This window comes from Pteropus medius, unplaced genomic scaffold (genome assembly GCF_902729225.1).
Source record: "Pteropus medius unplaced genomic scaffold, Ma_sr-lr_union100, whole genome shotgun sequence".
Lineage (NCBI taxonomy): Eukaryota > Metazoa > Chordata > Mammalia > Chiroptera > Pteropodidae > Pteropus > Pteropus medius.
The window spans coordinates 17,787,565-17,802,519 of NW_024346667.1; the positions used below are offsets into that span (position 1 = coordinate 17,787,565).

At 38.7% G+C, this 14,955-nt stretch overlaps 1 protein-coding gene across 1 annotated transcript in view; it reads right to left on the reverse strand.

The window, feature by feature from the left end:
* LOC120613388 (annexin A10) overlaps positions 1-14,955 on the reverse strand; it is a 60,240-nt gene that overhangs the window by 23,433 nt on the left and 21,852 nt on the right. Inside the window, exon 3 of the mRNA XM_039876134.1 lies at positions 11,820-11,914. Coding sequence (XP_039732068.1) covers positions 11,820-11,914 — 95 coding nt within the window. The remainder of the gene's footprint in view (positions 1-11,819; positions 11,915-14,955) is intronic.

Below are 14,955 nucleotides of genomic sequence, written 5' to 3' on the forward strand. Positions count from 1 at the left end.
GTATAGGTTCTGGAGGTGAGCTTTTAGTTTTCGATCCTGGTTGTGCAAAGTTCCAGCTGTGAGATGGCAAGTAGGTTACTTAACCTCTTAGTGTCTGCTTCCCTGTCTGTAAAGTGAAAATAATAACAACACCTACCTCAGAAGCTTGATCTAAATATAAAATATTTAACTTTTAGGTGGTGCGTATAGGCACTCAAAAATGTCTCTTTTCTTTCCAAAAACTATTAAATAATTTGCTACAGATCAAAAATGGCTAATACTAGATTATCTCCCTTTCATTCCTTTTTCTCTCTTTCTCACCCTTTCTCCACCTCAGAAGTTTATCTATTGCATTGTATTTCTCACAATTTTTACAATACCCAATTGTTAGTAAATTCTCTTGTCTTTAACTTACAAATACATCCAGAAGCTAATGATTTCTTACCACTTTGATTGCTACATCCCTGGTCCATGCCACCACCATCACTCTCCTACATTAATGGAATAGCCTTCACATGAGTCTCTCTTTTGTCCTTCACCCTACAGTCTCCCCTCAACACGTCTGATAGTCTGATTCTGTAAAATATAAATCATGTTAGTCATTCCTCTGGTTGGGATGCCATTTCTCACTCTAAACTCCAGGATAAATGACAATGTCTTTTGTGTAGTTGATCTTAGGATCAAGCAAACATGCCAGGTGTTTTATTCTATGCACATGTCCAAGACCTTATCGTGGTTCACAAGGTACGTGACATATTCTGGGTCACTCCTCTGCTCTCATCTCCTACTCTTCTGGCTCCTGATTTCTCTGCTCCACCTACACTGGGCTTCTTACTGATTCTGGACTAGCAGACCTGCTCCCACCTCAGGGCTTTTCCTCTGCCCTTCCCTCTTCCTTGAATGTGCTTTCTCCAGATATTCAGATGGCTCACCCCTCCCTGCCTTCTTCACGAAGTGTGCCTTTGTCACCCTATTTAAAATTACACCTGGTCCCCCAACTCTTCCTACACTTCTTACCGCACTTCTTTTTTTCCACAGCATTTATTACGTTCTAACATGACACATTTTACTAATTTTTATCTCTCTCACTGCAGTAGAATGTAAGCTCCATTACAGCAGGGCTTTTGGCCTGTTCTGTTCATGGCTCTTTCATTGACCCATAGAAATGTGATTGCTGCATAGTAAGCACACAAATGACATAAAATAAATGAATGAATGAGGACCACTTGTAATTCAACGATTATTTATTTGGAGTCACTCTTGGTTATTCAAAGATAAACAAGTCAAGGTCACTATCCTTAAGCAGTGTTATTTAACAGAAGGGGTGGAAACACAGGAATTACAATTTCCCTGAAATGCACAAAGTGCTAAGTGCCATAGCAGTGGAAATAATATATTATCAGGATGTCTAACAGGAGATGTTACTTTCAGTTCGGAAGATAAATATTGAATAGTATGTTTAAATAGCTAAACTTTGCTAGTTCAATGAGGAGCGTTTAAAATAAGTTCTCTCATTAGAGTTTAAATTCTCACTTGGAGTTATAGAAAATAGCCTTGCAGAGGCAACCTTTGGAGTGTGACTTTCCCCAGCCTGACTGCTCTGCTTTCTTGTTTGCCAAAGCCTTGCCTTACAGGGACTCTGTGGGGATCACAGCTTGGCCTTGCATTAAACTAATGAGTCCTTGCTTTTCAAATTGAACTGTTCTGTGCTGCTGCCTAAACTGCAGATTCCCCATGCTGCAGCTCTTCTGACCACTCCATTTAAACCGAAATTAAAACGGCAGTTTCTTCCTTGTTCCTCTTTCTTTTATCTAATTATGTGTAATTGGGGGCAAGAAATAAAAATAGGACTAACATTTTGTGTATCTGCGTATGCTCAGGGGAACAGTTTTATGTGCTTTTTAATTTATATGCCTTTGCCTATTATCATAAAAATAATACTTGCTGTTTAAACACTCAATGATGTAGACTCATATAAAATATAACTTAGAATTTGTCTTAGTTCTACCCACCCCAATATTTATTATGTAAATACTTGCACAATGTTATATCGTATTATAGAAACATTTGTGCAAGCTGCTTTGTTGCTTTGCAGTGCTAAGTTAATATTCTTTTGAATAGCTTCACTTTACAGATGTTTTCACCATTTATTAATAATTCACTTTTTGTCGTGGGCTTCAGTGCTTGATTTGGGACATTATATGAGTACGAGAGAACATTTATGGGGCCAAAGTAACACAGAGAACTAAGTCTGAAACCTTTTATTAGCACCCTCAAAAGATTATACCCTCAGTAAAAGTGTGGGCTAGGAAAAAAAATACAATCGACCCTTGAGCAGCCTGGGGGCTTAGGGGTGTGGCTCACTGCACAGTGGCAAGTCCGTGTATGACTTAAGTCAACCTTTTCTGCACACAAATTCCCATCTGCAGATGGACATATGTACCATTCAGCATTGGAAGATGGGCAGAAAGTTCATATCTCATTGCCTGGATTTTGAATTGAATGTTTTCCATGAGAGTTCAAAGTAATAGAGCTGTGTCTCCCTTGGGCTTGAATTTCCATATGAACTGAGACCTCCATGAAGAGAAATCATCATGAAAGTTGATCCTGAGCTGGAGATTCTCTTGGATACCAGGAAGAAGCAAATGCAAAATAAATCTAGAGAAATTCTCTGACTCTCCAGAAATTAAAAAAAAAAAAAAAAGATTCTCGCTAAAGAAAACAAGCCCTAATTTATAAGGTCTCATAACAAGAATAATATGTTACACACTTAGAATCAGTTTTCCAGAGAGATAAATGGTCTGAAAGACCACTATGAAAAAAATAACGACTTGAAAAGGAAACAAATAAAATTCTAGAAATTAAAAACTTCTAAAATTAAAAAAATGCAACATATGTTTCAAAGAGTAACTAATAAGCAGGTAAATATGGAATTAGTAAGCTAGAAAATATCTGAAAAATGACAAAAAATTCCACAGAGACAGACAGGAAATATTATATAAACATAAGGATAAAAGACTTGGAAGACTGAATGGCAAGAACAAACTTTCGTAGAATAGGATTTATAGCAGGAGAGAATATAAGCACTTCCAGGGGGATGCTATTTATAATACTACGTGATATGTGAATTCTTAGCTATTTAGAGAAAAGTACACCAGCACAGTTAAACTGCAGAATACCAAAGCTAATGTAAATATTTTAAAAGCAACCATAGAATAACAACCTACAAAAAAAAAAAAAATCTTAATGAGAGAAGTTAAAGCATCAAAAGAGATAAGGAAAAAAATTATATCTGTAAAGACCTAAGGCCCCATTATTCCTGTGATCACATTCTGCTGCAAGTCTCTGTGGCACGTGCTTTGCTGAGTAGAACCTGTGGTGAGAGGTGGCAGCCTCTCAGAAGTTCGTCTTGGTGTCTTAAACTCATTGTCTTTCTTGTACAACTTCCAGGGACATCACTTTTGAAAAGTAGCTTGCTATTTGCTATTGGCTTGCTACTGAACTCTTGTTAAAACTCAATGTCAGATCTGTAGAGACTTTGACTCTTGTGCCTGATAGTCCCATTTTGGTGGGAAAACTGAGACTCGATGACTAGCAAGTAGGGAAGAAAACAACAAGTCTCACTTTTCAAATGCAAATGGCACACCGAAGAAAACAGCTGGCCTAACCCCAGGAGCAGCTATTTCTTTTGGAATAATTTAACCACCATTCTACAGTTTGAAAAATCTGGTAAGTCACTGGAGTCTTCAGTCAGTTGCCCTAAACACCTTGACCTGTTGCCCTGATGGTTCAGACACACAGAAACCATATGGTGTCCACCGGGCTGTTGCGGCTGTTCAGCTCAGCAATAGCCGTGTAGAACTGAGAATGGACAATTTCTGTTCCGTGCGCAGAAAGCAAGGTCGTTCTCATCGTTCTAGCCAGTACTCACTCCCCTTTGATAAACTTTTTATCTTTTTACTGACTCATCTCTTTTATTTAACACTTGGAAAAGTACAGATTGCATATGAAAAAGGGGTTTCTTTGGGGCTGTAACCTGTGGAAACAAACTGTGGCTGCTGGTAGGAGCTTTGTGTCATTCTTGTAGATGTCTACAGTAAGGGCTTATTCCCTGAGGAGACCAACTGGCATCCAGCTGCTGATCAAGCCTGCAGTGTCCAAATTATATCCTTGTTACCTGGATCCATCATCATACTGATCATCACAACATATAAACCATCATACACTGGGTATGTATAAAGCACTCTGCGTATCTGACCGAAGGTTACCACTGCTTGCTGGCTTTGTGACTCCAGTCAAAAGTTGCCTTTCCTTATTCATGGTAAAGGAAGTCACAGTCCATAGGGCATTGCTCCTGCACAGCCCTGGCAGATGGTCTTAGAAATTAGTCTGTGTCATATATTTGGCTCTCCAGACTACTCACAATCTGACCATGTACAGTTTTTATTACAAAAGTCTCCCAGTAGTAGACTGATAGTTAAGGTATTTGATGCTCCCCACCATTCATAGGCTTCTGGTATTGGTAATAATTGATAAACTCAATAAGATTTCTGACTCTGTCTCCTTTGCCTCCTTCTGATGTACACAGCTTAGTAAAGCAGCTTGGTCACTGAATGCAGTTGTCCCTCCTGGATGATGATCACGAGGAGGGGAGAAAGTTATTGTGACATGATAAAAACATATATTTGGTCTTCATCCCCAGTTCCTGGCACAGTCTCTAAAACCTTGTAATTTTCTGAAAGGAGGGAGAGGAGCATCTTTTGTTATTTATAATAAGCCCCTTCCAACCAGACCTAAATTTATGCTAATGAGGCCATCTTAGAGGAAGGGGCTGGTTGCCAGAGTAACCATCACCGTATGGTTATAGGTTGGAACCCTCAGCCCCATCCTTGATCTGTAGGGAAGAGAGAGAAGGTGGAGACAGACTTACCAATGACTAATGAGTTAATCAATCCAAGCTATGTAATGAAGCTTCCATAAGAACTGCAACTAAAGAGGTATGGGGTGCTTCCAGGTTGGTGAACACAACAAGGTGCCAGAAAGGTGAAACGGGGAAGGCACAAAAACTCTGCACCCTTCCCCATATACCTTGCCCTATACAACTCTTTTATTAGCTCTTCCTGAATGATATCCTCTACAAGAAACCAATAATTTTAAGTACAACAGTTTTCCGAGTTCTGTGAGCCATTCTAGCATATTATCGAATGCAAGGAGAGGGTTGCAGAAACCCCTGATTTATAGCTAGTCAGTTAGGAGCACAGATGACAATCTGGGACTTGCAGCTGGCATCTGAAGTGGGAGGTAGTCTCGTAAGACTGTGCCCTTAACCTGTGGTGTCTGCGGTAACTTTGGGTCGTTAGTATAATTGTTTAATATGAAGAAAGGAATTCCACACATTTGGTATCAGAAGTGAAGTGTTGGATTGTGTACATGTAGAGAAAAACAGACCTTTTTTTTTTAGTTATGTAGATATATTTTGAAGATTTGAGATTCTACCCTGACCATTCCTGGGCATGGTGATTCTTTCTCCTAATATTGTCAGTCTCAGGGTGGAAAGGTTGGTTTACTCTGTGGGTGGCAGCCAACCAAAAATGAGCATCGGACTTCAGGCCATTCTGGTTCCTCCACCCAGGTTATCTCTGGACTCATAGTTATAGATTATAAGGATAATGACTAGGTGAGTACACTGCCTGTGTGTGGGATATAATGACTTTCTTGAAGATTTATTAAAATGCCATTGTCCTCCTGCACCTGACCTTCCCAAAAGAAAGTTGGAAATAATAGGAAAAATGGTGAAGTTACAGCTACTTGAATAATTACAATTTCCAAGTGGTGGAGAAAGAGCAACACTGTTGGCTCCTGGGGAGGGAATGTCCAATCATACCACCGTCTGGCCCTAGAAGGTGTCCAGGATAGCCTCCATTCACTGGCCAAGACCATTGTGGATGATGGGCTTAGCCTAGACTCCCTCTTCGTGGGCCAAGGTGAAGTCTGTGCCATCACTAATACATCCTACAGTACCTAGATGAAAACTTCAATCAAGAGGAAAGGTCATTACTAAAATTTAAAGGGAAAGCCACGCATTTTTTTTTTAAAGATAGAGCCTGATGATTTAGGGATTTATTTAGCTGATTAGTTGCAGGCCCCTGTAGGGGCACGGTTGGGATCAATACTGCCAAGTGACCTCCCCCTGCTTCTTGGAGTCCTTTGATAATTAAATGTTATCTGAAACAAATCGATGGATTTAGCCTTACCTCAGCTTTTGTTGGTCAGAATAATAGAGGTGGCTTAGGGATTGGTGTGGTTATAGAAAAGGTAATCAATAGTGAAAGTGGCATAGAAATGAGGGGTGATATTGTTGGGGAGACATTTTAAGTAGGTCTCGTGTTTCTGAATGACATGCAGAGTGAGCACTGATAGCCCTTTGCTGTGGACTACCTTTCCAAGGTGTTTACATAGTGAATAGCTTTAGAAGATAGAGATAATGTCTCCCAAAGCATTCTGCCCTTTGTGAGTGATTCAGATATCTAATTTCATGGTTTTTCTTCTGCGATGCAGCCCACTGTGTGTGCAGGTGTTATCTGGTCATTTTTGCATTGGCCTGTGGGAATGAGGCTCGTGGAACTAGTGCAGAAATTCTCACAATCTGGCTAAAACCATTACTATAAGTGATAAGCTATCTTTTTGTCTTTGACTCAGGAGTCTCCTACCAGTATCTCGATCTTCTATGGGTATCTGTGTCATCTTGGCTGGTTAACTTGCTATCTTGTAAATACTTTAAAGTCTCATACCCTTCACAGTTCTTGACACAGGATTGCACAACACAGTGTTATTAGGGATAATATTTTCAGTCTACACACACATGACATGACTAATGTCTAAATTATATAAATAACTACAAATTAATAAATAAATGACAAGCTACTGAAAGAAAAATACACAAAGACTATAAAGAGTTAACTCAACAGAAGTATAAATCAGAATATAAAAGAAACATTTCTAAAGGTGCTCAGAATTATATGTTATTAGGGTAAATGCAAGTTAAAATCACAATGAGATTCCATTTATATCCATAAGATTGGTCAAAACCTAAGAACTTTTATGATAATTTAAGGGAAATGGAAACCATTACATATTGCATGTGGGAGTATAAATTTATAGAATTGCTTTAAAGAGTGCTTTGAAGCCTAATGAGGCCTGGTTTAGCAGTACTGCATTTTCTTTCTCCCACCTTCCTCTGTCTATTCATCCCTTCCTCCTACTAACTATTCCTCCCTCCCTCCCACCTGGTAGAGACTGTATATGTTATGTCAAAGAGAAATAATTGTTCAGGCTGTGACAAACACACAAGAGGTTTACTAAACCCATAAAACTTTGATTGATTCTACAGAAAATATTTTTGAAGTAATTTCTTTTGGTCGTTAAGTTCCCAGTTTCACCAAAAGGAATATATTTAACCCATTATATATTTGAAAGATAAAGTAGTTGTATCATTTTGAATTATTTAATTCATGATTATAAAATTGATCTACATTAAACTGTATAAGATCCAGCTTTTGAGGCTAAAACTACATCTACCCTGTGACTTCTAAACTAAAGTGAAGATAGAGCCACAGTACCTTTCCTGGTGCTAGTGACATGACGATTCTTCTGCTAAAATAGATAAGTTAATTGTATAGCCAGCACTTTCTAGGTGTGTTGATATTTCAGGATCAGTATTTTCAACAAGAGAGCTGAGACGTGATGGGGATGACGACAAGATGCATCTGAAGAGTGAAACTGAACTCTACATACTTCACAGCTCTTTACTGAGCACCAGCTATAGTCTGCTGGGGCTGACATAATCATGCCACAGACTGGGTGATTTCAAAGACAGAAATTTATTTCTCACAGTCTGGAGTCTAGAAGTCCAAGATGAAGGTATCAGCAAGGCTGGTTTCTAGTGAGGCCTCTCTTCCTGGCATATGGCTGGCTGCCTTCTTGTGTCCTTATCTGGCCTTTCCTCTGTGCATGTACCCCTGGTACCTCTCTCTTCCTTTTCTTATAAGGACACCTGTATTATTGGATTAGGGCCCCACCCTTACGACTTAATTTAACCTGATGCATCTCCTTAAACACCGTATCTCCAAACAGTCACATTGGGGATTAAGGCATCAACATATAAATTTTGAGGAGACACAGTTCAGTTGGTAGATAACAACGTTATGTGCCTGTATCTCTTATAAGTGCTAGGGAGACATTAGTGAACAAAACAAAGATTTCTCCCCTTGTGGGGGTTCTGTTTTAGAGGTGGCAAACTAAATATTAATTGTAATAAGTAACTAAATTATGTGATATATTAGAAGGTAGTAAGAGTTATGGAGAGAAGCAAAAGAGCAGGTAAAAGATGTGGTGTGCTAACACAGGCTTTGGCGCGGGTGATGTTTTAGATAGAGCAATCAATGTAGGTCCTCTTGAGTAGCTGACACTGAGTAAAGCCTTGAAGGATGTAAGGGAATTAGCAGTACAGATATTTGCCCTTGTTAAATCTGGTGTTTATTCAGTTGAGAACAACAGGCATTATAGAGAAGCTTTAGAAGACTTGATTAAGAGTCAGAGAACCTTGGTTCACATTCTAACTTTGTGTACAAGTCAGCCTCTACACTAATTACACAACCAACACCACGGGGTGAGTGAGTTCTGGAGGCCAGGGTGTTTCAGAGTGGATTGCCTTGTTTTAAATGAAAACTTGGAAAACAAATTGTTTCAATGCTGAATTTGAACTCCTTCAGGAATCATTGATCGCCATACTTATCAGGTATGGACGGTCCCTCTCCCTAGCCTCAGAGGCATTTCATTGTTCCCTTGCTTCCATTGCACAGTCAACAGAATAGACTTTCTTTGGTCTGGAAGATCTGGGGTGACCTCATTGATTATATTGATGGGTACATCAATCAGAGGCATTCCAGAGGACTTTTTGTTTGAGTCTAGGGATTAGTTTCTGCTTCGGATGAGGTAAAGTTGTGGATGGAATTCAGCAACTCCTCACTAATGTTAAATATCAAGTAATAAGTATGGAGCAGGCCTAGAATTGCACTTTACTCAGCAGCTAAGAAAACAATTCTGTCAAGTCTTGATTATCCATGTTAACAAAAAATAAAAATAGCAATGATTAACATACAGGAAATCTATAAACTCTTGCCACAGAAAGGGAAAGTAGTAGAAGGTACACCTTGGTGAAACAGAAGTAATTCTGAAAGTGAGCATCAGGGGAGGTCAGGTAGCCCTGCCTGGGGGTCAGGCAGACTCACCTGGGAGCTGCTGGAGCAGGTAATGAGGGAAAAGGGACATTTAAACAATTTATGAAAACTCACTTTAACTGTAAAGTGGATAATGAAAAGATGCCCCCCTCCTTTTTTTTTTTTTTTAAGAAAAAAGTAAACAGAGAGAATATAATTCTTGAGATGCCCTTATTCTTAAGTAAAGTGCTCTTCTGTGTCAGACCCTGGGCTGAGCTCTGGAGGGACAGCAGCAAATGACCTAGTCCCTGATTTCCTAGATTACAGTCCAGTCATCAAGAGATAACAGGAAACCAGCACAGCCCAGGAGGATAGCATCATGCATAGGGAGCTCCAGGAGCCCAGCAGGAAGCACCTAGCCCAGAGCAGAAGGTGTGAAGTGGGGAAAGTTACCAGGAGCAGCCCAGAACTGACTGCTACTTGCAGGAGAAGGTGCTGTTAGCTGTACCTTCACATTGTCATTCAACAAACATTAATTAAGCAATCTCGATGTGTGAAACAGACATCTGTGCTAAACTCTAGGGATGAACAAGATGCATTCTGGCTTTCAAGGATTTAGACTCTGGTACAGGGAAACTGATATAAAAAGCTCATTAATGTGTCGTCAGGCACCATGTGGCAGTTATGTAAAGGATGCGGTAGCAGCACAAGCTGGTTCCACTCTGCTCAGGGAGTAGCGGTATGGGAAAAAGGATCGCGTTCTCGGAAGCTGAGTGAGTGTGCGGCATGTGGAGTGGAGAATCGGGCTGTTGATGGTAGATGAAACACTATGACTAAAGTGAGGGAGCGGGAATGGGTTCATTTGTAGGACTCAAAGTCATTCTCTTTGGCTGCAGTTGAGGGTGTGTGAAGAGGCGGGAGACGGCTTAAGACGGAGAGCAGAAACAGGGCAAGCAAAGCTTGTGTGCTCTCGGCAGGCATTTGGGTGTATTCCACAGACATGGATATTTGCGAGCAAGAAGTAGGATAAACATGCAGGGATTAAAGTGGGAAAGTGGACATTTAGTTTGGAGTCATTCGGGCTACAGCGTGGCCAGAACAGGGCAGGAAGTGACTGGGAGAAGCAGGGTTTCCCTGTCAGTCTGGGCCCCGAACGATGAAGGCCTGAGTCCAGACTGTGCAAGCGAGGGAAAAAGAGAAATTTGAGGGGAAAAATAATTTGCAAGACTTGATAACTGACTATATGACAAGGCGTTTCAGAGGAAAGGCGCCGCATGACACCCTCTCTTCCAGCTGGGGCAGTTTAGTGTAGGAGCCACGCTTTTGCACGTGGTGTGGATTACCTGGCAAAGTCAGAGTTTAGCAAACGTTGAAATCTTATGTACATAGTGGAAGGTGCTTCACTAGAGTATAAATTGTTTAATGGATTTTACAATTTTTGAGTGTATTGCATTTCTTAATCGTTTTAATCTGTTTTCGTATAATATTGTAAAGATCAATAAAATAATGTTTTAACCTAGATTAATCTGATGTATAGACAGCAAAGATGTTTATAATCCTTTTGGTTAAAAAAATTACTGAAAAATGACCTCTCTTATAGCAGTATGCATATTAAAACAATATTAGATTACTAATGCTACAACTTTTATAGTTTTTATATTTTCTTTCAAAAGAAAACTAGCACTGGTATCATAGGAACATAAGCTAAGGTAACAGTTTCACCTTGATAAAAAAAAAAGCATAACTGGTTTCCTTCTATAGCCTAATTCAACTAATTTTACTAGTAGTTGTGGCTTTTGGATTATTAATTAATTTGAAAACAGAAGGCTATGCTTTATTTCATATATTATAATTGTTCAAAACCTGAGGTTTACAAATGGAGTAAATTTATATGGACTAACTGAATAGAGAAGAGTTTCATCATAGTGTTTCATCGATAATGCTCAGTGGACAAAGTAATTGCTATCTCAGGCCCTTTTGGCTTGAAAAGTTTTTGTTCTGAATCTGTGGTTTAAATGCATAACTAAAGAAAGGAATCTTTAATGGTACTTGCTTGAAATTAGAATGTGGTTACTTTAAAATACTATGGATAATTTTGTTGCCTTAAACTTTCAACTGTCATTCATTTTTAATGGTCTCTGTAACTGCATGCTGTGAACAAGAAAGCTGGTAGAGAATTCGCTTTGGTCCAGAGTTGGGTGAGGACACGTGGAGAATTGCAGGACAAGGTCTTACTTTTTGACCCAGTGATCACTGGTTCTTTCTGCACCTTCCCTAAAGCTTGTTTCTGGTGCAGCATTTTTAGTCTGATTGGACCAACCAGCAGTGTAAGGCTAGCAGATCTTTTATTTTATGAAGCTGAGTGATTTTTAAGAAAGGACTGGTGGAGTCACTGTGAGCCTGAACATACTTCACACGTAGATACCTTTGATGATATATCTTTCTTATATTCCTTGAAGGATGTTACTGACATAGAAACTGTTTCTGACATAACTACCATGAAGTTTGAAATCTTTGTAATCTGTGAGACTAAAAAGAGTAACAGTACTTGTTTTCTGAGAGTGTTGTCATTTCTCAGGAATTTGCCCTGGTAATACAGAGGTCAAGGCAGAGAGACCTTACCCGGCCGTACATGCTCTGGTATGCCTCCGCAATCACCAGCCTTTGTGCATTACAGCGTTGAGTTAGAATGTTGATCAGCATGTCTTTGTCACAGCCTGGAAAAGAATAACAATTGGAGATCATTAAAGTTGCTGCTCTGTAGTTAGGAAGAATCCATTAGCTAAAGATCACAATCAGTGTGCAAACTTTGTCCCTGATGGAGCTTTAAAGCAGCGAACACTTCAACAAGACGGAACATCACAGAGTAACGCTTGATGAAGCCTGCGTTCTTCCTATCTCTAATTTTGTTGCTACTACTACAGATTTTCTTTTTAAAGGATTCAATAAAAAATTCAGGAAAGAAAAAAATAATCTTTCTACGATCACCTCTCCTATCCCACCAGAAAGGGCTTCCCTGAACTTCAAGCTGATTAGTGTTTGAATAGGCACAATATTTTTCTCGTTTTGTAGTTAGAGAGATATGATTTACAGTGAACATGCCTGAAGACAAAAATAACTGCTATAGTTCAGAACTTCCGCAAGAAGAAAGTGATAGAGAAGGAAATTATGAAAGTACAGGGATGCATACCCTGCTGAGGGATGCTGTGAACCTCCCTTGATTTGTGTGGAACATGGTGTGTGTCTGTCTGTCTGTCTGTCTGTCTCTCTGTCTCTCTGTCTCTCTCATAACAGAGGCTGTTTCTGTGCTGTGAGGCTTCTACTCCCTCATATACCAACTCATTGAACTGATGTAGCATCTGAATGCACAACCAATTTAGATGAATTTAGCTGAAATTGTAGTCCTAGAGTGTTCAAGAAGGCCTTAACATTTCCCTCAGCTTGACTAAAATTTAGACAGGCTTATTCCTTGATTTTCATTTTCTGAGAGCATTTACTTTGGAAAATGTGTAATTGTAAATTTTTTCTTTATTCGTTTGAGGTATAAATCTTCTCTCAACCACTTGTCAATTTTACAGCCCAGAAATGTCTTTCTAAGGACTTGGAGCCATCCTTTAAAATATAATCATCAAGTAAGGTAGAGTCCTTATCTCCCAGTCTTTGTTGGAGGGAGAAACCTAACTTCCATAAGTGCCAGTTACAGATACAGATGGTTAATCACAGTGATCATGCCCCCAAATGCCAGTGTCCTCCAATACTTTTCCACCAGCACACCCCAATGCTTAAAAACTCTACCACCTTTTGTTTCAGAGGAATTGAGTTTGGTCTCTCTGTTGCAAAAATCTTGACCCTCCTTGCAATAAAATTGAATAAAGTCTTCCTTGCTTGTTTAATACTTTGTGGTATAAATTTTCTTTGACAAAGGGTAATATTTAATGGAAATTAGTTGAAAAATGAAAGGCTAGAATGTTAAGCTGATGTTTTTTTGAGGGGTGGTGGTGGTGGTGAATGAAAATCTTAAGACCACAGAAAAGCCTGGATGGAGTCAGGACCTGAAATAACCAGTGAATGAGGGCAAGTGACTAGGATTTACATAGATGACAGTGCCAACAAGAAACAAAAGGAAGAGCAGAGTGTTTTATATAGGTGAGAAATGGTATGAAAGCTGTAAAATGGAGAAAGGGAGAAATAGAATCAGCTCCAAAGACTGAACTTTATGGTTTGTGAGAATAAAGGCAGCCTCCAGTAATAGGCACAGAGTAACACAGTACCATGGAGCTAGTCTAGCCTGGTTAAGGCCCTGGACTTAAAGGACATTAAGAGGTTAAGACCCAAGGGGTCTGTTAGCTGCGTAATGGACATTCCAAAATTAACATGTTTTACTAATACATAGAAGAGTTTTCAATTCTATCGTTATTTTTACTATCATTACATTTAGGTAATTGTTAGTCTTCTGTTTTTTCGTCACTGTTCTACTGAGGTTATCCACAGCCTACTTCTCTGAATCACTATTCTTCAATGTGTTCACAGCAATTCTTGCTCGTTTATCCTTCCAGAGATATTTCAGAAAAATTTTATATGGATCTCAAAATTAACAATTTTAAATTGTAATAACTATAATCTTAGGAATCAATTTAGAAGAGTTGCCTTTCTGTCACTAATATGATATGTTTATTGAATTACTCGTGGTTTTTATTTTCCCCTAAAAGACAGTAAAGATTTGTAGAATTTTTGCAAATGACAGGAAACTTTATTTTGTTACTTATAGTTGCCTTCTGTTCATTTTTAAATTTTGTTTCTTAACGCATAATTGCTTAAATAAATAAATGATATTGAATTTTATGTTTACCATATATTCAGAAAAATTATTGAACCCCCACAATTTTAAATAACTTTTCAGTTGATTACCTAGGCTTTTTAGATATATAATTATATTCTCTATAAATAATAATTTGATTTCACTTTTAGAATCATTGTATGTTTTTCTCTTTCTTGTGCTGTTGCATTAGGACAGGAATTTCTAGATAATTCTTATTTTGTAGCATAATGAACCATAGAAATTTTATAGACTTTTTTTAATGTACCATTGATTCCTGTTATTCATGGTAGTTTTCTACAAAGTCACCATGAGCATTGAATTAGTAAATGCTGCACTATTGCTCTTGGGGGAAATATAGGGTTAGGTTTCTTCGACTTTCTGGTCACAACATTTTTGTCAACAGAAATGCCATTTACATTGTACATGTTTGTCAGTGTCTTTGTAAAACAAGCCAGTCTCATCAGCTTTGAAATCCTCTCTTCCACATTTGCTTTTCCTGTATAAAACTTAGGAGGTATTTTTAAAGAATACCTTAAGGAAGTATTCTTCTGTAGCCCCCTGACCTGCAGGACTTGCCTCACCTGAAAGTTGAACAGTTTTCATGCTGTATCTTTTGAAACATGCAAGCCAGCCAGCACTACTTTCAAAAGAAAGCTGACTACTACATTTGTTTTTATAGTTACTATCAGTTATCTCATGAACTCACAGATTTATCTGCTTTTCCATAGCTTTGTATCATAGAATAGATGTTCCTTTAGCATTTTCTGGACAGCTTCATGAACAAATCAATGAATTTTCTCCCCCGCCCCCTACTATTTCAATAATTAACAAAAACGAAAAAGGAATCTACAGAATGGGAGAAAATATTTACAATCCCTATATCTGATAAAGAGTTAATACCTAAAAATAGATAAGTATCTCATACAACTTAATAGTAAA